The sequence below is a fragment of the Haliotis cracherodii genome, unplaced genomic scaffold (genome assembly GCF_022045235.1).
Source record: "Haliotis cracherodii isolate W230 unplaced genomic scaffold, xgHalCrac1.p SCAF_9, whole genome shotgun sequence".
Lineage (NCBI taxonomy): Eukaryota > Metazoa > Mollusca > Gastropoda > Lepetellida > Haliotidae > Haliotis > Haliotis cracherodii.
In genome coordinates this window covers 27,953,407-27,979,488 of record NW_027266343.1, presented here as the reverse complement: position 1 = coordinate 27,979,488, position 26,082 = coordinate 27,953,407, and the positions used below count along the sequence as shown (strand labels likewise).

At 38.9% G+C, this 26,082-nt stretch overlaps 1 protein-coding gene across 2 annotated transcripts in view; it reads right to left on the bottom strand.

The window, feature by feature from the left end:
* Positions 1–26,082, bottom strand: part of LOC139452669 (uncharacterized) — a 48,333-nt gene that overhangs the window by 5,728 nt on the left and 16,523 nt on the right. The window contains exons 3-4 of one of the 2 annotated variants that reach the window (XM_071234212.1): positions 19,740–19,989; positions 18,992–19,020 (exon numbers count right to left, since the gene is read on the bottom strand). In XM_071234212.1, coding sequence (XP_071090313.1) covers positions 18,992–19,020; positions 19,740–19,989 — 279 coding nt within the window. Of the gene's footprint in view, positions 1–18,442; positions 19,021–19,739; positions 19,990–26,082 lie in introns of those variants that run through there. The other variant, XM_071234211.1, reaches the window with a different exon arrangement.

Sequence of the window (26,082 nt, the reverse complement as noted above, 5' to 3'; positions counted from 1 at the left end):
TCAGGTGTCATGTAACCATGTGGGGAATCAAACCCAGGACTCACAGCATAATCAGCAGCCCATGTGTTTAGCACAAGGCTACCCATCCACCCCGTCAAACAATGTTCTCTATGATGACTACAAAATCAATACTTCTAATTCTGTCCTGAACATATAACTTGGCATATAACACAGCAGGAAAGTGAATCAATTGATGCTTTTCTTCCAGAGACGTGAGTTTGGCAAAAGATACTCATTCGAAATCACAGACTACAGTTTCTTTGACTGAAAGAGAAAACGTATGTATTCATTCTCTGCAGGTAAAGATATTATTTTCTGAGTATTAAGGCAGGGGAGGGAAGTCCACAGTTGTATTTGAGAAGGCACGTTGAATACTGCTGATATCGGTGCTTGTTTCCATGACAAAATGTGATTGGATGACTATTTTTAGAGTTTGTGTTATTTGAACCTGACTCCAAATGAAGCTGTGATGGTGACGGGCCACTGTACTTATCAGAACAGAATGGAGACATACTACACTGGATCATCATGGTGCTGTCAGATCCAGTCATTGTATGCTGGGACAGATACCACATACATTGTGTACTGCCATGGTATTGTGTTGTGTGAAGTAACATATACTACATTGTTATTCTATAGAAACAGATACGACATTATTGTGTTATGTTATTTTAACAGCTCTATTGTCATGCTGTAGTAACAGAAAATACATTATTGTTATGCTATAGTAACAGATACATTATTGTGTTGTTACAGTAATATATGCATTGTGTTATGCAAAAGTAACAGATACAACATTGTGTTATGATATAGTAACATATACATCCTTATTTCTATGTTTTAGTAACAGATACTACATTGTGTATGCTATAGTAACAGATAATGCAGTATTTCTATGTTTTAGTAACAGATACTACATTGTGTATGCTATAGTAACAGATACTGCAGTATTTCTATGTTATAGTAACACATGCATTATTGTCTTATGCAAAAGTAACAGATACATTATTGTGTTATGCAATAGTAAGAGATACATTATTGTGTTAAGGTAACATAACAGATTTTACATAGTGTTACGTAATAGTAACAGATACCTCATTACTGTGTTGCTATAGTAACAATGGGTTACTGTAACTTGTTACAGTAACAGATGTATTATTGTTATGTTATTGTAACATATACTACATTATTGTGTTATGTAATAGTAACAGATACTACATTATTGTGTTGTTATAGTAACAGATGCATTACTGTGAAATGTTACAGTAACAGATGCATTATTGTGCTATGCAATAGTAAGAAATACATTACTGCATTAAGCCATTGATACTACATTGTGTTATGGTGAAGTAACAGATACTATATTATTGTGTTATGCTTTAGATGATTGATATATGGGTCCAGGGATATATTATAATAGGAAGTAGATATAATATACTCAACAACAAAAGTTCCTGTGACACCAATATTTTAGTGTTATTTTTCAAACAACTAAAAGTTTGGTTTTCAATATTGTAGTACATGTATGGAATCAAGTCACAAAAATGCAACTGCTACAGAAAAGCATGCATTCCATGCAGAAGTTGACCTTAATGCAAGCCCCATGCATTTCAAGAATGGGTATAAAAACATGTGCATTAACAGGATTCAGTATGCATTGTTTAGCATTGTGCTAACAACAACCATTCAGAAAAACAACAAAATTACGCAATTATTCAACATTACGAAATGCCACGCCTGTCCGAAAATGAGCGTCTGCAAGCCATTGGTATGCTTGAAGCAGGATCGAGTCAACATGATGTTGCAAGACAATGTAACGTCGACAGAAACACCATTTGGTGTTTATGGCAACAGACGAATGGGTCCCATTTTGACAGGAATTCACTGTCAAGCACGTCTACAGTGGTGCAGTGGGGACAAGTTCTATTCACTGACGAGTCTCGTTTTCACCTCAGCCACAGCGATGGACGGATTCAAGTGTACCGACGTCAAGGTGAACGTTACGTCAATCATTGTGTCATGGAAGAAGATCGGTTCTGGGAAGGCAGCGTTATGGTATTGGGTTGGATTACAGCAAGACAGAGGACCCGTTTGATAGTGGTAGAGGGAAATCTCAATGGACAGCGCTACGGCGACGAGATCATCAGCCCTGTTGTTCTACCGTTTATGCGGTACTGTCATGGCCCAGGCATTACCTTTCAACATGACAACGCCTGGCCTCATATTGCTCAACTTGTTCAGGATTCTCTTCAACAAAACAAGGTGAATGTCATCCCCTGGCCAGCTCGCTCCCCTGATCTCTCACCAATCGAGCACATGTGGGATGAGATGGATCGGCGCCTTCGACATCAACCACGTGTTCCACAGACACTCCAGGAACTTCGAAACATGCTCCAGCAGATATGGACAGATATCCCACAGGACTTTGTGTGACGCCTGGTCCATTCCATGAGACGAAGATGTGTTGCTTGCATCGCAACCAGAAGTGGACACACACGCTAATGATTTGTAAATTGACATTTTGGCATGTTCATGTTTTTTTATGAAAAAATAAATTTTCTGAAGTCAGAATGGCAAATTAAACCATCTGAACACTTGCAGGAGTCTTTCATCTGTTGCAAACTGAAATTGTTTCAGATTTGGTAAAAAACATAACTTTGCATTAACTCTTATTCAATGTCACAGGAACTTTTGTTGTTCAGTATACTATGGATAATTGAGTGAGTATGGTTTTACGCCCCTTTTAGCAATATTCCAGCAATATCACGGCAGGGGACACCAGAAATGGGCCAATGGATAATTGAGGATCTTTTAGATCCATTGATGAGGTTATTGTGATGCCATAACAGATCTTATTATTGTGTTATGGTAACAGATGCGATGTTATTAAGTTCTGTGAAGTTAATAGCTGTTTTGTGTAACATAATATCTTGGGACAAAACCCCAGTACTTGAAATGAAAAACTTTTCAAAGCTGAGTTGTGATGAAAGCTGGTTGTGATTGGCTTCAATCTGCTTCCATCCTCATCCAGAAGTTACACATTTTCCAACCTGGGCGACACCTGGAGACTGCTGATCCTCACCAGTGAAACCAGGTAAACCAGTGTGCACAATAGTCAGCTGCCTATGCCCAGTAATACTTCACATGCCTATTCCATCTATTAATCAGTTGTATTGTATCTTTGTATATTGATCCAACCTTGTGTAAACATATGATCACGAATATATAAATTAAGACTATCAGCTTACTCAGCATTATCCTGATGCTGGGGCAAGAAGTAGCTCCAAACAGTCGATATAAAGAAAAAAGGAAGTTGTTATTCATGTTCTTCCAGCTTCTAAATGCCTATCAAAGACAGCAACCTAACCAGTAATGATTTTCACCTTTATTTACACAGCTGATTACTATATTCATGAACATTATTTCAAACATTCCGAAACCATTTGTATCTAAAACAAACTGAGGAGATAGTATAATTCCTTGATGCCAATGGTGCTAAGCATGTTGAGACCTCACATTGCCTAGCCATGAGACCTTCCCCCAGGTACACCATGCTGTTGGTTGTCCACCATGTTGAGACCTCACATTGCCTAGCCATGAGACCTTCCCCCAGGTACACCATGCTGTTGGTTGTCCACCATGTTGAGACCTCACATTGCCTAGCCATGAGACCTTCCCCCAGGTACACCATGCAGCTGGTTGTCCACCATGTTGAGACCTCACATTGCCTAGCCATGAGACCCTCCCCCAGGTACACCATGCTGTTGGTTGTCCACCATGTTGAGACCTCACATTGCCTAGCCATGAGACCTTCCCCCAGGTACACCATGCAGCTGGTTGTCCACCATGTTGAGACCTCACATTGCCTAGCCAAGAGACCTTCCCCCAGGTACACCATGCTGTTGGTTGTCCACCATGTTGAGACCTCATATTGCCTAGCCATGAGACCTTCCCCCAGGTACACCATGCAGCTGGTTGTCCACCATGTTGAGACCTCATATTGCCTAGCCATGAGACCCTCCCCCAGGTACACCATGCTGCCCTGTGTTGTTCCCAACAGGAGAGCTGCACCATCCAGTGATGTTGGAAGCATGACTTGCAGCTTGTTGGAACTGAGATGACTTGACTAACAAGACATCAATAGCCTTCTTCATCCAGGTAACACCATTTATCATATAATGGGTAGGTTTCTCGGCAGGATAAAGCCAACGGATAAAAACTATATCCGTTGGGGTCATATGCGGATAGAGATGCAAATATCAAAGGTGAAGTAGGGACTACTTTCACTGTTTATAAACAAACATGGCATCGCCCTTGTCATTCGGCGATCGAGTCAGAATTAAACATCGTGAATCTGGATAAACTACAGGGATAATTGCTTAAATTATAAAAAAACAACAGTCTTATATACTGAAAATCTGTGTCGAACTGCGAAGTAACTAAGGCATTTTATAAGTTTTGGCAACTTTGGAGACATACATTTCGAAACAATTTTGTGAGGGCACTAGGCCTAGCAGGATCAGTAGCCATATCTGTGCTTGTAGACCTCTGCAGCTTGAAACCTTTTCCACAAATAAAAATAGTTGGATTTAGGCGAAATATGTATGAATTGTTACCTTGTTTCATTTTGGCGCTGCGTGTACATCTGACTGAACTTCTTAACGGTATGACAGAACAGGCCAACTGTCAACAACGTCTGAACGTGGCCGTGACATCTCATAGACTAGGGTTAGAATAGCTTCCCTTTGACAAAGGGCAGTTACTCTAGTCTGATGGATTGCCGCGAAAGGCAAGTAAAAAAATTGTTGTTTTGCGTATATGTTGCTTCGCCACTGTATAAGAAACAGATTTCAGATGGAACTATATTTGGCTACTGTCACTGTCCGACTGACACATCACTTACCCTGTGACGTAATAAAAATTAATGCGCGCATTCCAGGAAATCTTGCAATGTTTAGGTAATGTTTGTGAGTGAGGGGAAGCGATTTTCAAGCACAGAATTGAAGAATGACATGATATGATAAAGAGGTTATCACGCTTGTGTGTTTAGGGATGGTAAATATCCTGTATTAGGAATAAACACTGTATGTATAGTTCGCCAAGGTTCGCTAAATACAATGTTTATTCCTCATGCAGGATATGTAGCATCCCCAAACACACTCGCGTGATAACCTCTATGGACTTGTGATAGTCGTAGAGCTATGATCTCTTTGTTGAATGAGTCGAAAAGCATTAAATCAACAATACTCTCATAATCAGCTTAAAATCTCAACCAATCATTAGCCTCCACAAATCAGTCACTAGCCACAACTAAAACCAACCAGTTTGCATCTAATTTTGTCATGACAAAAACAGACATGATAATTAATAAAATAGGACATCTCCTAACTACAAAATACATGACACACTAAGGCCACATTTCTTTTTTAACTTGCTTTAGTAGATCCTCCAACTGAATTTTGTAAAAAACTAAAATACTGAATTTGCCCACTTTTTTCCTGCCAATAAGTATTGAAAAGCTGACAGCATATTGCACCAAAACATATTTTGAAAAAAACAAGTACCCAGTATTATTAACTTTCCATCCTTGTTAAATAAACAAATTAAGACAATTTTGAGTATTAACATATTTCTTTTTTTCTTAAAGCAGCCTATTTGTCGTGGATGACAAAACAAAACAAAATAATCTGCATTTTAAAAAATATATAATAATTTTCACATAACAGGTAGAGGAGGGGGGCGTTTTACATCTGATGATATTTTGTATGTGCATAGCCTATCGTGACAAGTTCTTACATGTTGATTTGTTTGTCGAAGTATAACTAATAATGATAGTGTGTTGTAATTCCTTGGGTGCGCTTTTGGATGAAGCCCCCTGAAGTTACAATTTTAAACTCCCCACTTTTTATTAAATCCTGGATCCAACCCTTTCAAGTAACAGGTTTCTGTCTCAATTCCTCACTGAATGTTATGCGCTGTTTGTAGATTCAGCAAACAGTAAAAGAATGTTGGAAAATGACGTGATACCCCTTGTTTTTCTTTGATATATTACCATTCCTTACTGACATTCCAGACCAAAATTACAAATTCTCCAAACCAACGTTACACAGCATGGAACTTCAACGTGTTGTTAGTGTCAACACAGACTGGTTGCTCATTGAGTGTTCACAGAAAACAAACCAAAAGCTGATTTCATGCATTTATTTCACTTCTACATTTTGAGCAAGATAAAACCCATGTCATATACATATTTCTGAAAAATAAAACACATTTCTAAAAATACAATGGGCCTTTATTGTGATTTGTTTTAATTCTTTGTCATGTATAAAAGTAACTGTGCTTCATAGAAAGTAGTGTAAATGTGATGTTATTGGAAATAACAACATAATATTCGTCTGATCAAGGTTTTAGCATAACAAATTCATTGACAAAGCCCATGCCAGGTAACAGGAGACAGAGTGACATGCCCTAAAAGAAGGGTGGTGTGACGATTAACATTGTCAATATGGTGTGTGACAGACAAGGCAGCAGTGGCACATTAAGACACCAGGTGATTGAAAACAGCCTGGATGATGTTGTTCCAAATGTCAGCCAAAGCTTGGCCCAACAGAGCTAGCGTTACCGGCCGGTTTGGTCCTGTCGTAGGTGGCGTTCCATTGCATCCCAGACATGTTCTGTGGGGCAGAGGTCTGGAGAAACAGCCAGCCATGGCAGTACAGTAATGTCATGCTGCCTCAAAATGTCTGTTACAACACATGAAACATGTGGGTGGGAATTATCCTGCTGCAACGTGACTTCAATCCCTGCATTTGCTCAAGGGGTAGAACGTGATCTCAAAGGATGTCCTCCCGGTAGCGTATGCCATTTAAATTGCCATTAACAATAATAAATTGGGTTCTCCAATGAGTTGTGATTCCACCCAATACGATTTCACTTCCACTCCCAAACAGACAAAGTTGAGTAATGAAAGTGTTGCTAAAACGTTCTCCTGGACACCTGTAGACCTATGTGTAAAGAAGTACAATTGTCACATATTTTATCAATATTGTAATTCGCCTGAAGTCCATTTCAATTCATATATATTAGTGGTTTGGACGTAAATATCATCTTCGGTGCCATGTGCGCTTGACACATGCGCAGTTGATGTTACTCCATTCTGTTGAAAAAATTTAATGTTTTACATCTCCACTAATATTGTCTTTATTTGGCTTCAGGTGAGTTGTCAATGCACAAAATACACACCTTCCATCTCATAAGCAAATAAACATTTAATTGTTAGCAATATCATGTTAATTAACACTATTAAATAGTTTGTATTTCATGATTATTGTCGGCCCAATGCATAGAAGTTTTTCATCTGCTCGAACGGCATGGTCAGAAAAGTTGTTATTGCATAAATAGCATAGATATATTGAAGTTGTCCATTAGCTTGTGGTAGAAATGTATGGAAATGAATATTTCTGTAGTTCAGATAAGTTTAGATAGGAATAAGTTTAAATTGATGAGAATTTATGTCATTTCGTCAAGTCAAATTTCTTAGCGGTATTGCCTGTATGTGTGAGAGAGTTATTTCCCTTTGCTGCTGAGCGGAAGTAAACAAATCTGTAGCGTGAAAATGTTTTCGTTCAAAGTTTGTTGTATCTTGAGACAAGTGTTTAGCAAGTCATGTGTTTGCAAAATAGAGTAAGTTTCCATTATATCCTTATGCTTTGTGATTGTCTCTCAAGATAAATATTGTTATTGAATTGTGTCAGTCTGAAGTTATCGTTCAATAGTGTCTGGACTCAGAAGTGGTTATGACGTATGATGTATTGAAAGGTTGATTTCCTTGAGTATGTTGTCAAAGTATTACTAGATCATGTAGATAGGTTTGTCAATTAGTTATCAGTTTAATCAGAAGTATGTATAAACTTTGTTTATAACATCTTTTTTCATCAATAATTCATAAATATCTTTATTAATATTTCATCAGGAGTTATTAAGTATTGTTTATCTCTTTCTATGCTAAATATTTTCATGTCAATTATTTAGTAATCCAAGGGAGATAATGCAAAAGTTGAATTTCTTCATTATTCTTTTCACTGGCAAACATGGTGAAGTTTTATGTACTAATTTCAAGTGATGTATATGTTGTTTATATTGTCAGTAGATTTGATGAATATATGCCTTTGATATAAGCATCTGAATGTTTCCATGAAGGTGATTTAGTAATTCAAGGGCGATAATCTAGAATGAATCTCTTTGTTATCTTATCAATGGGTGATGTTTCAGATGACTGAGTCCAAGTTATATGCTACAAGTTTCAAGTGTTATTACTGTTTGGAATATTGTCCATGATAGAATGTACAGTATTTCTTTATCTAGTTTTAAGGGTGTTGCCAGGACAACTTGAGAGTGTAAATTCATATCTCCAGTATGTACTTTTAGTAAGTTGGATATAAATTCTGTCAATAGTTTCAAGGTTGTATTTCAAGTTATTTCCAGTTCATGTTCATATGTTTAATGAAAGTTTGTCAATGTTTATGAAGTTGCATAATGGGTCAGAACTCTGGTCAATATTTGAATGTTAGGCAAGTGATAGTTGTTCAAGACAATAAGCCTATACATGATATTCTTCCTTTGTCATAACAGTGAAGAAGATTGTGAATGTCAAGTCTAAGTTAAGGGTTAAGCTTAAGTACTAAGAATGCAAGGTTAAAGATACCCTTAAGTCAAGATGTAAGATTGAAGATATAAGAAGTATTCCAAGTTTTATTCCAAGTTTCATGTATCATATATATATATATAAGATTTATGATTACAGATTGTATATGAAAGCACTGTTATTTCACTGTACAAGTGTGTAAGAAATGTTGCCATGTGCGCTTGATGCATGCGCAGTTGATGTTACTCCATTCTGTTGAAAACATTAAATGTTTTACATCTCCACTAATATTGTCTTTATTTGGCTTCAGGAAAAACTTTGGGTAAACATGACACCTCCTTGGGCAGTGGAGCATTATACCGACTACATATTTTGGGGGCTCGTCCGGGATGCTTCCTCAACATCACCAAGGGTATGAAGATGTCAACTCCACCAAAGTTCAAGAAAAGACTCAAGTGATGAAGACAGAGTAAAGCAAGATGTACATTACAAGGTTGTCAAATGAAGAGTTCAAGCTTCATGTTATAGGCCAAGTTTTGATATCATCAATCGATAAGTTAAAAGAGATAGTGGTGGAACTTGAACCAGGGGCAGAGTTTACGAACTTAAGTAGACTAGACTTGATAAGGAAGATTCAAACAGAAATAGAGAATGAGAGCCAAAAGGAAGACGAAGGCATCTCAACTTTATTACAGTTAAAAGATAAGTTCAAGTCAGTAACGTCCGATTCAACCTCATCAGATGAGTTAGAAGAACAAGAAAAGGTTATCACTACGGGTCCTTCAGAAACTGTCAAGAAGAAACTTGACATCAGCTTCACAGAAAAATGTTCAGTTTTCCGTAAAGATTTCAAGATATCCAGCCAAACTGGAGAAGGTAAAGGATGTATATCCTACGGGAGTCTAGTACGACAAATAGAAGCAGGAATTGAGAAGGGTTTCACTGAGGGCGAAATTGTTGACGGGGTAATAAGATCGATAACACCAAATAGCAAACTACGAGGGTATTTGGAAAGCAGAAGCGACTTATCACTCTCAATTCTCAAAAGCATTCTTCAGTCTTTTTACAAGCAGAAGACACCAACGGAATTATATACAGAACTCTGCAATTTAGTCCAAGGTTCCAAGGAAGACGCAAATGAGTTTCTAATGAGAGCGTTAGAACTGAAACAAAATTTGTTGTTCATGTCGAAAGAAAAAGGTCAACTCACCTACAGTGAGGCACTTATAGAAGAGATGTTTAAGCATAGCCTGGCGACAGGATTAACAAGTGACCTCATCAGATCAGAAATAAAGCCTAATCTGGTTAGGAAAAGTCTGAAAGGATGAAGACTTGATTTTGTTGATGAATAAGGTAATGGTGGAAGACAATGAACCGACAACAAAGGTCAAGAGGAAACCAAGAGTAAACGCGATGGCCGCTGGAAGGGATGAGATTAGTCAATTAAGGCAACAACTGTCGGAACTGCAAAAGAAACTTACAGAAAAGGACAAAGTTCAACAGGTTCAAGACAGACAGCTACCCACTGCTGGGAACAGACAACAACAGTTTCTGCCAGGCTGTCCAAATTGCCAAGTATCCGGTGTTGGAAGGCTGTGCCATCATTGCTGGCGATGCGGAAGTGATGAACATTTCAAGGCAGGGTGTCGCGTATATAAGCAAAGAGACCCAAGTGTTAATCAACCGACCATGAGGCCAGGAGAAGATTCAGAAAAATCCACAAAAGTAAATGTTAGTACACTGTCGAGTGAAGTTCCTCCAATCTCCTCCAGTAGGATGAAAAAACTCACCAAGCTAGTGGGGAAGAAGTGCCAAGTAAATAGTCTCCTTGATGGGGTGCCAACAAATGTTCTGTGGGATACAGGTGCCCAAGTGTCCCTCATTCATAAGGACTGGTTAGACGAACACTTGCCAAAGAAGTCGATACGACCCTTGAGCGATCTGCTTGATTATCGTTTATCGGTAAATTGTGCCCTGGGTGAGATTCCATATGAAGGATGTGTTGAGCTAGATTTTAAGATGCAATCATGTGAGGAATCTAAGGGACACCAAATTGCAGTGCCTTTCCTGGTTGTTGATGATGAGGAATTTCTTGTTCCGTTGATAGGATATAATGTCATCGAACATTTCCAGACTGAGTTGGGGCCATTGATAACTGAGCAAGTTCTAAAGAAAAATATGAGAGTTTCGTCGAAGAAAGTTAAGGCAGTGGTGAACTTGATTGGGGCAAAAGAAACTGAACTTGGAACAGTAAACAGTTTGGGAAGACCGGTCAACATTCAGAAAGGGGAGCGGGTGACTGTCCATTGTGTCACACAGGCTGGTTCGGCAGATCAACAACATGCTCTATTTGTACCAGATGTGGAGAAGAAATGGCCAGAGGACTTGGTTGTCAGGGGCGCCTTGGTTCTCCTCAAGAAAGGATCAATATGTAAGCTAGATGTCATAGTTGAAAATCATGGTGACCATGACATGACGCTACCTAGAAAGACCACAATGGGCAATCTTGAATCAGTGAAATCAGTCATCCCCATTCCACTGGATATTACAAGAAATGATAGTTTCCACCGAAACAAAAGATAGCAGTAATTCAAAAGAAACAGATTCATGGGACCCACACATTAATCTCGAAGAGACTAATCTTACAGGAGAACAGAAGGGGTTAGTCAAAACAATGTTACAGGAGGAGTGTGATGCGTTCGCAAAGGATGGTGAAGTAGGTACAGCTAAGGATCTCGAAATGGATATGAAGTTAACAGATCAGGTACCTGTTCAAAAGAACTATATTTCAGTAATGCCACCTCTCTATTCTGAAGTAAAAGACTACTTAGCTGACTTAATCAAAAGAGGATTTGTACGAAAGAGTGATTCTTCATATTCAAGTCCAGAGGTTTGTATTCGCAAACGAGATAGAATCTTACGTCTATGTATAGATTATCGCGAGCTGAACAAGAAGACCGTACCATCAAGAATACCGATCCCAAGAATACAGGAGACGCTCAACCCACTCGGAGGCAAGAAATGGTTCTCAACGCTCGACCAAGGAAAGGCATATCATCAAGGTTTCATGAAAGAAGAATGTGTACATCTCATGGCTTTTACCACACCATGGGGTCTCTACAAGTGGGTGCGCATTCCCTTCGGCTTGACTGGAGCACCGGGAGCATTTCAGGCTTTCATGGAATCAACCCTGGAAGAGTTACGAGACTATTGCTGTATTCCATATCTTGACGACATTCTCGTATATAGTGGCTGTTTTGAAGATCATCTCAACAATCATCTCCGTAAAGTTGTTCAAAAGCTGAGAGAAAAGGGAATAAAGTTAAAACCAGCAAAATGTGAACTCTTTCGTCATGAAGTAAAGTTCCTAGGTCACCTGGTGTCTTCAGAGGGTTACAGAATGGATCCAGCGGATGTCGAAGCAGTCAAGTCATTAGCTGAAAAGAAAATAGAGACAGTTGGAGACATGAGAAAAATGCTTGGCTTTATTGGATACTTCAGAAAATACATCAAGAACTTCTCAAGAAGAGCCAAACCACTGTTCAACATGCTAAGAACAAAGGATACTTCCAGACAGAGAAAACAGAAAAGAACTAAGTCAGGAAGAAAGATAGGACAGGCACCATCAGGTCAAGTAGTCAAGTGGACTGAAGAACACCAAGTGACCTTGACAGAACTGATCAAAGAACTCTGTGAAAGACCAATAATGATCTATCCAGATTACAAGAAACCATTCATCCTGCACACTGACACAGATGGTTTGGGAGCTGTTTTGTATCAGCGCAAGGAAGATGGTACCCTCGGTGTGATTGACTATGGTTCAAGGACCCTCACCCCTGCTGAAAAGAACTATCACTCGGGTAAGCTCGAATTTCTAGCGCTAAAGTGGGCGATCACTGACAGGTTTCAGGTTCATCTGTAATACTCTCAAGGTCTGGATGTATACACAGACAACAATCCCTTACATATATCCTATCCACTGCTCGTCTAGATGGAACCCGCCACCGATGGTTGACAGGCCTTTCTGATTTTACTTTCAACATCTACTACAAGCCCGGAAAACCTAATGGTGATGCCGATGGTCTTTCCCACATGCCTATTCAGATAGAAGACTACATCCATGATTGTACTGAGAAAATCACTCCTACTGAGGTGAAAGCTTTCACTGACGAAGCCGTTGGTATAGGACAAGGTATGGGAATGACAGCCACAGTCAACAAGTTGTGTGTAGACAAAGTTCTGGACAATAATGCAGCTGGAAAGACTTTCGACAGAAAGATTCTGGATAGTGGTGATGACGGTAACCAAGACTCAACTGAAGTGAAGGATCAATATGAAAGAAAAGAAATCAGAAAACAGGGAAAGAGCAGTAGCACAGAACAAAAGAAAGGTAAAGTCAAGGACTCAAAGTAATATGAATTCTGATTTACAAGAAACTGAAGATGTTGCACAAGTATCAAAGGAGGAGTTGAGAAAGAATTTAGGAAAAGGATCCTGAAATACAGTATATCATCAACTTGATCTCAAGTGATAGAAGCCCATCATGGAAAGATAAACACACAGGGAATCTACTCATTAGGGAATGGAAGAACCTCAAGATTGGGAATGATGGTGTACTCCATAGACACACACAGGTTCATGGACAGCCACGGAAACAGATTGTGTTACCAAAGAAGTATAGAAAAGAGGTAATCTACAAGCTTCACAACGAAATGGGACATCTTGGTGTTGACAGAGTGATAGCATTGATACGAGAGCGATTCTACTGGCCCAAAATGGCTGAAGAGGTTGAACGATATGTCTCTAAAGAATGCAGCTGTATCATCGATTAAGCACCACAGAGAAAGACTAGAGCTCTGATGCAGTCAATTGAAACTTAGTCACCTTTCCAACTAGTGGGTATTGACTTTTTGCATCTTGAGAAAAGCAAGAGGGGTTATGAATATGTGTTAGTCCTGGTAGACCACTTCACAAGGTATGCACAGGCCTATGCAACCCGAAATAAGTCGGCAAAAACCGCCGCTGAGAAGATTTTCAATGAGTTCATACCCAGGTTTGGATTTCCACAGACTCTGCATCATGATCAAGGAGGAGAATTTCAGAATCGAATCTTCACTCATCTACAAAAGTTGTCCAACATAAAAGCCTCAAGAACAACACCGTACCACCCCCAAGGCAATGGGAAGGTGAAACGATTCAATCGGACCCTAATCAGCATGTTGAAGACGCTATCACGAGAACAGAAAAGTAATTGGAAGGAGCATTTAAACAAGGTTGTCCATGCTTACAATTGCACCAAAAGTGAGATGACAGGATATTCTCCGTTCTACTTACTCTTCGGGAGAAGTCCAAGGTTACCGGTTGACATAATGTTCGGGATTGATCCAGTTGAGAAATCTGTACCAGACTATGTAAAGAACTGGAAACAAGGCATGGAAAGTGCATATGACGCTGTACGAGTGACCAGTCAAAAGAAAAGAGAACAGAATAAACTGTTTACGACAAGAAAATTCAAAGCTGTTTGCTCATGTCAGGAGATAGAGTCTTGGTCAGGAATACAGTTAAAAGAGGTGGACCAGGAAAGTTACGGTCTCATTGGGAGCCAAAGATCTATGTTGTAAATCAACAAATGAAAGACTCTCCAGTGTACGATATACAACCAGAGAAGGGAGGGCCAAAGCGTATTCTCCATCGGAATATGTTGCTGCAATGTGACTCTATTCTACAGTTTATGACGTATGATGTATTGAAAGGTTGATTTCCTTGAGTATGTTGTCAAAGTATTACTAGATCATGTAGATAGGTTTGTCAATTAGTTATCAGTTTAATCAGAAGTATGTATAAACTTTGTTTATAACATCGTTTTTCATCAATAACTCATAAATATCTTTATTAATATTTCATCAGGAGTTATTAAGTATTGTTTATCTCTTTCTATGCTAAATATTTTCATGTCAATTATTTAGTAATCCAAGGGAGATAATGCAAAAGTTGAATTTCTTCATTATTCTTTTCACTGGCAAACATGGTGAAGTTTTATGTACTAATTTCAAGTGATGTATATGTTGTTTATATTGTCAGTAGATTTGATGAATGTATGCCTTTGATATTAGCATCTGAATGTTTCCATGAAGGTGATTTAGTAATTCAAGGGCGATAATCTAGAATGAATCTCTTTGTTATCTTATCAATGGGTGATGTTTCAGATGACTGAGTCCAAGTTATATGCTACAAGTTTCAAGTGTTATTACTGTTTGGAATATTGTCCATGATAGAATGTACAGTATTTCTTTATCTAGTTTTAAGGGTGTTGCCAGGACAACTTGAGAGTGTAAATTCATATCTCCAGTATGTACTTTTAGTAAGTTGGATATAAATTCTGTCAATAGTTTCAAGGTTGTATTTCAAGTTATTTCCAGTTCATGTTCATATGTTTAATGAAAGTTTGTCAATGTTTATGAAGTTGCATAATGGGTTAGAACTCTGGTCAATATTTGAATGTTAGGCAAGTGATAGTTGTTCAAGACAATAAGCCTATACATGATATTCTTCCTTTGTCATAACAGTGAAGAAGATTGTGAATGTCAAGTCTAAGTTAAGGGTTAAGCTTAAGTACTAAGAATGCAAGGTTAAAGATACCCTTAAGTCAAGATGTAAGATTGAAGATATAAGAAGTATTCCAAGTTTTATTCCAAGTTTCATGTATCATATATATATATAAGATTTATGATTACAGATTGTATATGAAAGCACTGTTACTTCACTGTACAAGTGTGTAAGAAATGTTGCCATGTGCGCTTGATGCATGCGCAGTTGATGTTACTCCATTCTGTTGAAAACATTAAATGTTTTACATCTCCACTAATATTGTCTTTATTTGGCTTCAGGAAAAACTTTGGGTAAACATGACATCTCCTTGGGCTGGGGAGCATTATACGACTACATTTGCACGACAATCAGAACTGCCCATATGAAACCTGGTCTCATCTGTGAACAGTATGCTGTGTCAGTCTTGTCTTCTAAACCTAAGATGATGTCTACACCAAGCTGGGCATGCCTGATTGTGATGTGGCAGCAAAATTGGGCGTATCGGTGGACATCTGATCCGGATGTAGTGTTCCCTCCACCGGGTGCATTTGGTTCTCACACTAATTGGTCTGAAACCAGGAATTGTCCAAGCTGTTAATGTGGCAGTTAGGTATCAATTCCATAGATGCACCAACCGAATATGGTTGTCTTGTTGACGTTATGTCACAAGTGGACGACTGGCCTGCGGCAAGTCATGAGTGTTGCCCTTCTGTAGATAACGTCGCCAAAGATACTGATACTGTGTTTCGATGAACAACTTTGTTTTGCACCATTCCTGTTTTTCAGCATTGCCATGTCACGGAAATGTTGATTTCAGCAAACTGTGGCATTGCATAAGCATTATTTACAGTTAAACAAAAGTGTTTATATGAGCACCTGATAGATAAACAGTTATTGTGTGAGGTTCACAATAGAAAATCATTTGTGTGAGTATCATGTTCCCAACAGAAACCCAAACATCCAAGTTTTGCGCTGTGCATAAACATGAACCTTAAGATCATTCCCTTAAGGTCGAGGAGATGTCTTCAAGAATATGTATTGAAAGTCGAATTATGTTTTTCAGAAAAAAATTATTTTGATTGAACATAATATGAAGCACAGATATATTTTTCCATTAGAATATTTTTTAAACAATCATTGAATTATTATTTCTGTAAAGCTTATAAACTTGTAACAACACAACAAACATGACAGCCATTTCTTTTAAAATAAACATATGTCAATCTGTGAATTGAACAATGACCTTGACCTTAGTTTTAGAGAAGGTAAATCCAAGTAAAAGCAAATGATACATGCATTAATACTTTTTGAGAAAGTGTATGTGACTTTGACCTTTAACATTTCATCGATATCTGCAAAAAGAATAATACATGGGGAAATTTGAAATTTACGACAACTATAATGTACATACAATTTGGTCAGGGTATTCAGCAAAATATGCTACATTCCTAAGAGCTGTTTCATGTAAAACTTTCTGGATTAGTACTTGGTGCTTATAGGGATTGGTCTAAAAGTTGATCACTTAGTGCTTATTGGGGCTGGGTGCTTCATGTGGCAAATATGGTATATGTTTTAAATAATAATGTGTTCATGTCATATTGTGTGTAGATTCAATGAATGTATGAATAGTTAACATAAAATGTCCCATTACAAACATTTTCTATATACAATGTAATTGATTATGGATAGGGACAATAGATCATTGGATAAGTACAGGAAAACAATTATTCTACCTTAAATTTGGAAAATCCTCAGTTCTGACGAGTCAATCAAAATGTCAAACCACAACAACCTCCTCTTACAGATTTGATGCTCATAGAAGCCATTATCAATAGAAAAGTGCTTCTCTCTCAATCAGTGTTGCTAGGCATTTTGAACTAATGTTATGTCCAATAATAGCTCGCAGGCTGTTGAGGTTACTACAGTATTCAAGTATACACAACAATACATTTTTTGCTGTATGTTTTAAATTCAATTTAACATGGTTAAATCTACAGGTAACCTAGCACTACATTGAGAACAAAGTATGTTTATCTTCTATATCAGTATAATAAATCATCCATCAGTGAACTACATGTTATCATTACTGGGGAGCATGTGCTGTCACTTTCCCTGTAAACTGGAACCTACGCAGTAGCTACAAGAACACCTCAGTACACCACGACATGAAACAGTGGATAAAACATAGAGGTAAAATGGAGCGGTGATCAATTCATCAGGGTTTTCTCCATTTGGTCAGACAACAACAACCTGAGCCAATTCACAATGTCTGCATATTACCTAAGGCAAAGGAGTTTACCAACTGTAAAAGTCCAGTTTCGAGGCTGGAATTATGGAGTTATATTTTGACTGGACTTACGAGTCTAATCAAATAGCATATCGAATTCAACATTCGGGTTCGTAAACAACATGGATTTCAACAAGCAGATTTTTGTCAACTGCAGGAATGGTAAAGGATGTGTACCGTCAAGTGGGTGTCAGCAGATATTTTCCAAATTATTTCATGTATTTAATGTAAGACTCGTTTTATTACAACATATATCTTGCTCACCTATCGGATAGTCTTGACTGGGCGCCACCATTTTGTTTGATGCAAATGCAAGTGACCTGAGAGGTGGAATCTGATTGGTCAAAAGGAGAGGCATAGAAGGGACGTAATTTGTAATAGCCACTGGTGGCACTACGATCGAGTCCAGAAATTCCAGCCTAGTTTGGCAAGGGTGGAAACTGGACTTTTACTGTCAGTTAACTACCTTGCCTCGGACAGATGCAATGTATGTAAGTCTTCAAATGTCACCCTTTCAAGCACTACCAACAGCTTGTACCCATTGTGTCCAACTGATCCTCACTCTTTCCTACTCAATCCATACTGGCCAGATGTCTGGAGGAGTTACTCCTCTCCTACACAGAATCCATCTGTGTCAGTGAGTTAGTGAGTGAGCTTGGTTCAACATTGCTTACGTTCCTGGTCCCAACAGTTGGTGGCCCTGCATCACTTCAACACCATCACGTCTGATACTTCCAGTGCAACTGCCATTGCCATTTTCCAATGACATTATTTGTAACACCATTAAATTTCAACCTGGCAACAAGTTGCTGAGAAGCTTTTCCAACAAGCATATTGTTTTCGACAAATAAATGCACAACACAAATTTTAAACACATGGGTGACATCCACATTGGCATCCATTTTTGTTTTTTTCACTGACAAATAACCAACATACAGAATTTTATTTTCAGTCTAAACCACTCTGACTAATTCCATTCCGGCATGTTTTTGCATGCTTGGTCATGCTAAATCTGTATGAAAAGCCTTTAAAACATGTTGGACATTTGAAAGGACGGACAGAATTGTGTGTGTTGATGTGCCCTTCCAAATGAGAAGACTGTTGAAAACGTTTGTCACAAATAGGACATATGTATCTATAATCACCAGCATGAGAGTTACAGTGAAGTTTATAGCCATGGGAAGATTTCAGCTGCTTTCCACACCAATCACAAACATATGTATTGTGATGAAGTTTTAGCGCATGAGTCTTTAGATCGCAGATGCTGGTGAATGTCTGGAAGCACTGTTCACAACTGTAGACTATTCCACCAGGCTGGGTTTGAGAACACTGCCAGGCTTCAACCCCTGCCTGGTACCCATCAATATGACAGGCCCGGTTATCATGCAGCATGCCCTGTTCAGGTGTCGGGTGGAGGTTTTTATCAGAGATAATTGTGTGTGCGTGATTAATGTGAGTAGAAGGAGAATTACCTGAATCTTGTGCTCCAATAACACTGGATCTGAAACACAATCAAAGTTCTCATTAAATTAAGACTGTACACAACTCAGCTGGTGATAATGACTTATTTCGCAGACACATACACCTGAACCATATGAAAGTGGAATATTGATTATCATGTAATGGATAGTGTTATGAACCAATCCAATAAACTTGGTATCAAAACAAGGTGTATTCGTTGAATGACTCGCTTTACGTGAACCTCTGGAATAACACTACAGGTAACCTTTGATCACTAAACATGAACTGACACAATCAGCATCTCTAGACACAATGATTTACCATTAAAATTGAATTTTCTTCTCTCATAGGCAGAGATTAAGATGACCATGTGTATTCTCTTGTAAACTGACCAAGAACTGAAACTTGACACAATTTTTAATATTTGTTTGTCAATTCCGCTTGCAAATATCCTTCAGAAATCACATGTTGTGTCTCAAACTAAGGAGTCAGGGGCGATTTCTTTCATTCTAATTCACAAAGTATCAACATGATTTCGTTTGACAAATAAAAGCCTTCACTTCTCTTAAAATGGCAGAATGGAGGAGTTACTTCCATTCCTGATCAGATTTGAAGCTCCCTGTGATAAGTTTTCAGACCCACATCATTCTAAGTTTAGCAACGGAAGGTTACTTCTAGTGTCATCTCAGGGCTAGTTGTGAAGTGAGTAGCCATTCTTGGTTTCAGGGACAGGTGACAACCCCATGTTCCCCCACTTACTGTACAGCTCCTCCTGGATGTGCCACTTGGAAAGTCAGGTCCAGGCTCTCCTCTTCCGCATCTGACGGAACAAGTTCTACTTCATAGTCCTCCAAGTTCTGAATCTCTTCCACGGACAAGTCTGGTTTCTTATCATCATGATGTGTTGAATTGCTTGTTTCCTTGCTGGATGAAGAGAGATAACTCTTATTCTCACCTCTGGTGTTGCTTGAGCTAGGGGCTGGATGAGGATGTTGGATGATTGGTAGGGCTGCAACGATACAGGAAGGTCACGATATGATATGTATCTCGAAAGTCTGGTCATTATACAATACGTATCTCGATATGCAACGATAAAAAAAACCCAGATAACATTACTCCGGTACTCTAGCATTTATTAAGTTTCAAGACTTCAAGCATGTTAGGATTGGACCTTTCATGATTTTCGAACAGTCACAATTCTTTTAAAATGACAACTTCTGAAGTTGTTAAGCTGCAAAGTGGAATTTTCTCTACTTTTCCTTCAAAACACTTCAAATTTCAAAACAGCAGAAAACTTCAAAGTTCAAACATGAGAAAATAATTGATGTACTTCATGGTCTGAAAATTAAAATGTCAACATTGTCGGGGGGATAGTGATGTCCTCTAGGTACTGACAGTGTCTCCTGCTGTTGAGTGTTACCGGGGGTGGAGTCGTGGACTACATGCTCTGCCTACCTAACAGGATCTATGATGAGCATTTCAGACTTGAAAAAAGATTAGGATAGTAGTTGTTTATGATTCATAGTGTCCAAAAATATTTATGAAGTGTTAAGTGCTTTAAAAAACCCACATCGTAACCCTTCAGCGAATTCAGATGAACAAACAAGTACAACAAACTTGGTCAATAAAAATATGACACACTAGACACAATGATTTACCATAAAAATTGAATTTCCTGCTCTCACAGGCATTGTTTTATATGCAGAGATTTAGGATTACCATGTGCATTTTCTCGTAAACTAAGATGGAAAAAGCAATCAGCTCTAAACGCATTTTCTCCCAATCTACTGATGATTCAATTAAAAAGTACCAATGATACAACTTCAAAAATATTTGATGCAGTGGTTGGAAGAAATTGTATCTGAAATTATTGTTTCATCAGGATTAACATATTCCAATATTGTGTTACTTAAGTTGGAGCTTTTACTATATATATTTAATATTATAAGAACCATAAGCGCAGCACTTTGGTACAGGTGTTTGCTATTGCAGGATATTTTTACCTATGGAACAATTTGACCAGTCACCCGGAACTTCCTGCACTATTTGTATTTCAATTGCGAAAATGTTATGTTGACATATAGTAGTAAAATTGCCACAAAGATGACTTTAAACACGTCAAAGTATGGCATTTATAACATATGTATGCATTCTCTGGCAACTAAAGTTTGTTTCAAGACGTCAGAAGCAGTAATCTGACTGATCACTTTACACACGATTTCGCCTAAAGTAATGTAAACAATATTGAATGAAATTATGAATAAGATCAATAAAATATATTACATACATAAGTCCAGATATACAATGAACACATTTTCATCACCAGATAGTATACTAATGGGATTTAATTGCATACTTCAGTTCGGAGTTCCGGTGTTACCTGCTCATGGTGATCAGCTGATAATGTTTTTTGAGATGGGGAAAAACATGATGTCAGAGTAAAACATGAGCTTATTAATAATGTAAGTAAGTTTTGGGAGCCATAAGTTACCGCGCACGCTATAACTGAGTTAGTGCTATGCTATATTGAAGGGTGCAACGGCGAAGGAACACTGTACTTAGGGTTGCATTACGTATTGTGGCGTATCAATATATAGTCCAACGTGTATCGTGTATCGTATCAGTTTATCTTTACACCCTTAATGACGGGACTAGGAACAAATGCAGGGTCGACTGAAACTGAACAATTATTTGAACATTAGCTTTACTGACGGCTGTGTAACAGAAGCTCACCTTGGTTTGATTATTTAGCATTAAACTAACGACGGATTATGCTCAACTGTTCCATGCCGTTTCCAGTTGAGATCTTGACACTGAAATTAGTGTCTTGTGTGAAGACATTGTGTCTACCGGCATGTAAATGATGGCGTAGAATGACATATAGTGCTACTCCAACTTGCAATATGCTACCATTTTAAGCGGGACCCTCTGATTGACTGATTACCAAGTCATAGTTACAGACGTGTGTCCCTTTACTAATATATCATCAGAAAGGTTTTAATTGAGAAAGCATAAACAAAGTAGTGTTTCAAAGATTTAAATCAAAGTTACTTGGGCTGCCAATGTGCACAAGCCCAGTTCACCAGTGACCACCTGAAGTATCCTGTCTGAATAGGGACTGATTTGTACACACATCCAAACTTAGAGCTGCTAACTAGATAACACAAGGTGTTGCGCAGTGGAACTGAATATTTGAGCGTGGTTTAACTTAAATGAAAACTAATGTAAAATTTGTATGACTTACCTTTTTTGTGGTATCCAGGAACTAAACGTGATAACCTGTTATAAAACTATGAAGACCTATAAGGAACTAAACGTGATTACCTGTTATTATATGAAGGAAAGATGAATCAACCTCAAATGAAAGAAACTAAATGCTAATTCTAACAGTTACTCCTAAGGGAGTCTTAACACTGTCTAACACTGTCTAACGCCATGTCTAACCAACGAACTCTCTAACGAACTCTGGTCAACTGTCTAACCATCTAACTAACCATCTAGCGAACTCTAACCAGCTCTCTAGCGAACTATGACCAACTAACTAACTGATGCGCGCTACCGCCTTATATTTGCTTACATCCTCACATTTCACGTGCAGTCACAGCCATACGTTGGTGTGTTCAGGCGATGCGATCGTTATGCATCGGGTGTGTTTTGGAGAACAGATTCCTTTTTAAAACTAACACGAGTGCACGTGAAGCGCGATCTATAGGCTCCGGGTGCGTTATGGAGCACACTTTTAATGAACGAACATGTCTTCAGAACATGTCTTCAGAACATGCCCCCCTCCATGATAGATCCATGTCTATCATGAAAACCGACTAAACTGAAAGGAAACTGAATCTATGAGTATGTACATTTGTTGCTGTTATCCAATTTGACAATTTCAGAACTCAACTCCATTCAAGAGGGCAGACCTTCGTGATAGGTCTTTTCAAGACTGTTTTGCCAACTTGAACATCAAGGACGCGCACGTGATCATCCTTTCCAGGATACGTTTTGAGAACTCTGCCAAGAGGCCAAACTCCACGAGGAGTATCTGGAGATACCACAATGACAACGTCATCAACCTGTATGTCTCTGGATGGTGTAAACCATTTCTTTCTAATGTTGAGAGTCGGGAGCCACTCCCTCATCCATCGTTTCCACACATGTCTGATGAGTTCTTGAACTCTCCTCCATCGCTTCTTTGGGCTGAATGAGGTAGAGTCTAACTCTGGTGCGAAATCTCCACCCACCTGACCATGTAGGAAATGGTTGGGCGTAAGAGGCACATCATCCTGTGGATGTGCACTTTGATAGGTTAAAGGCCTAGAATTCAGAAGAGCTTCAGCTCCTGTAAAGGCTGTCATCAGCTCTTCATCACTGACGTCACCTGAACTCAGTATAGCATAGATAGCCCGTTTTGCTGACTTCACTAAAGACTCGAAAACACCTCCAAAATATGGTGCGTGTGGAGGATTAAACAACCACTTCACACTTTTGTTTGCCAAGGTTGACTTAATCACATCCGAGTTTAGTCCAGAAATGAGCTGCTTCAGCTCCTTTGCAGCACCAACAAAGTTGGTTCCATTATCCGAGATTACCTCCTTTGGCATACCTCGTCTGTGGGCCATACGAAACAGGGCATTCAGAAAGGAATCCGTGTCTAAACCGAATGCCATTTCTAAATGAACCGCTCGGGTTGACAAACATGTGAAAAGGCAGAGATAACGTTTCTGTCGACTCTTGCCTCGACCCTGTACCGTGAAAAAGGGACCTGCATAGTCCACACCTGTTGTCACAAATGCTTTCATTGTACACCTCACTCTGATCTTCGGTAGGTCTGCCATTATCTGATGCGCTGGTTTGGCTTTTTGTCGTCTACACCAAGAACATTCTCTTTCCCACTGACGAATTTCCTCTCTAGCTGAAATAATCCAAAACCTAGATGAAACTGCTGATAACGTACTGTTCGTACCTGTGTGATTGACCTGCTCATGGTAAAACTTGACAATCAGTTTGGTGACCCAACTATGTCTAGGGAGTATAATTGGAAATCTGGCACTGAATGACAATACGTCAGCAAATCTGAGTCTCCCTCCTGTCCTCATCAACCCATTTTTATCAACGTAAGGCTGTAAGCCAAACAACTTGCTGTTTGAAGGCAAGTTTGATTTCCTCATCAGTGACGAGTAGTCATCAGAAAATTCTTCTCTTTGAGTCCTGACCATAATTGTAGTTTCGGCGTCCTCAATTTCTTCAGGATCAAGTTCACCCTTTTTCCTAAGTGAATATGGAACCCTAGCGTTGTTCAGAAATCTAAAGATCCATGCCGACACTCTACACAATCTCTTCCAACTAGAAAATCTAGCTGGCGCTAATCTCCAAGAGATTGGATCAGACTTAGTAAACATGGCGATGTTTACTTGAGAAGGCTTCTTCAGTTCTGATGTCTCAGTATTGTCCATGTCAGTGGTCTGCTTCGGCCATTCAGTTTCATCATGTGTCATAAATTCAGGTCCATTCAGCCATTTCTCTGTCAAAAGTGCTTCAGCGTCAACACCTCTACTAAGAATGTCTGCAGCATTCAGTTTGGATGGTACGTATTTCCACTGACTGATGTTTGTATGCTCCTGTATATATCCAATCCTATTTGCTACAAATGGCTTAAAACATCGACTCTGTCTTTTGATCCACCACAGTACGTTCTGGCTGTCTGACCATAGCGTTGCACGCTGCAAAGGTAATTCTAATGCCTTTGTTATAGCCAGTAACAGTCGTACACCCAGAACTGCCGCAAGCAGCTCCAATCGAGGCATACTAACTGCCTTGAGGGGAGCAACATGGCACTTGGAAGCAACTAGATAACTCGACTTTGTGTCATCTTCACGAGTGGTTACTAAATATACCACAGCTCCAAATGCTGCCTCTGAAGCATCTACAAATGTGTGCAACTTCATCTTTGAAGTATCTAAGCTAACCTCAAGCCCCCTTGGAATTTTAACAGAACACAACTTTTCAATTTCAAGGTACCAAGACCATGCTTTTTGTTCCAGATCTGGACTGAGGGTTTCATCCCAGTTAACACCGGATATCCACATTTCTTGCAGAAGAACCCTTGCCCTAATGATGAATGGACCTAAGAACCCAAGAGGATCAAACAGCTTAGCAGTTTCTTTCAAGAAGTTCCTCTTAGTCATCTTGATATCCTGCTTTAAGGACATGAAAGAAAATCTAAACTCATCTGATTCTGCATTCCATAGTAAGCCAAGTGCTTTTACAGATGGCAATTCACTCATTTGAATATTAATCTCTTTCAATCTATCCTCTTCTGGTATTTCTTGGAGGACTTGCACGGAATTGGAAACCCACTTACGAGCGTGCATACCTGCTGTACTCCACAGCTGTTGCAGCTGTTTGTAAAGCTCTATAGCTTTGCTATTTGTGTCAACGGAATCCATATTGTCATCCATATATGTTGACTTTTCCACGGTTGCTGCAGCCAATGGAAGTTCTTTCTCCATGGACTTAGCATGTTCTTGAGTGATATACTGAGCTAAAAAGGGGGAACAATTTAGTCCAAACACAACCTTTGAGAACTCAAACACATCTGGCTTTTTGTTCAGATCCATAGACCTCCAAAGAAACCTTAAATATGGACGGTCATCCTGAGCGACTTCAATTTGAAGGTACATTTCAGCAATATCGCAAATGATTGCAACAGGATGTTTGCGAAAACGAAGCAAGATCTCAAATAGATCATTCTGGAGTTTTGGTCCTTGATGAATGACATCATTTAAAGATATGCCTTTATTCTTTGCAGATGCGTCAAATACGATTCTTACCTTTGTTGTACTTCTGTCTGGTTTAATGACTGGAAAATGTGGTAAGTACCATTTACTTTGATCTATTTCTGTTTCAGGTACCTTTCTGATGTAACCTTTTTTCAGGTATTGTTCTATGACTTCATTGTAGGCTCCCGAAATCGTTTGATCCTTTGACAACTTCCTTTCTAAATTAAGAAGACGATTGTATGCCATGTCATAGTTGTTTTTCAGATTCTCATGACCCTCCTTCCATGGAATGCCAACCTGATATTTGTCTGCTTTGTAAACAAGGG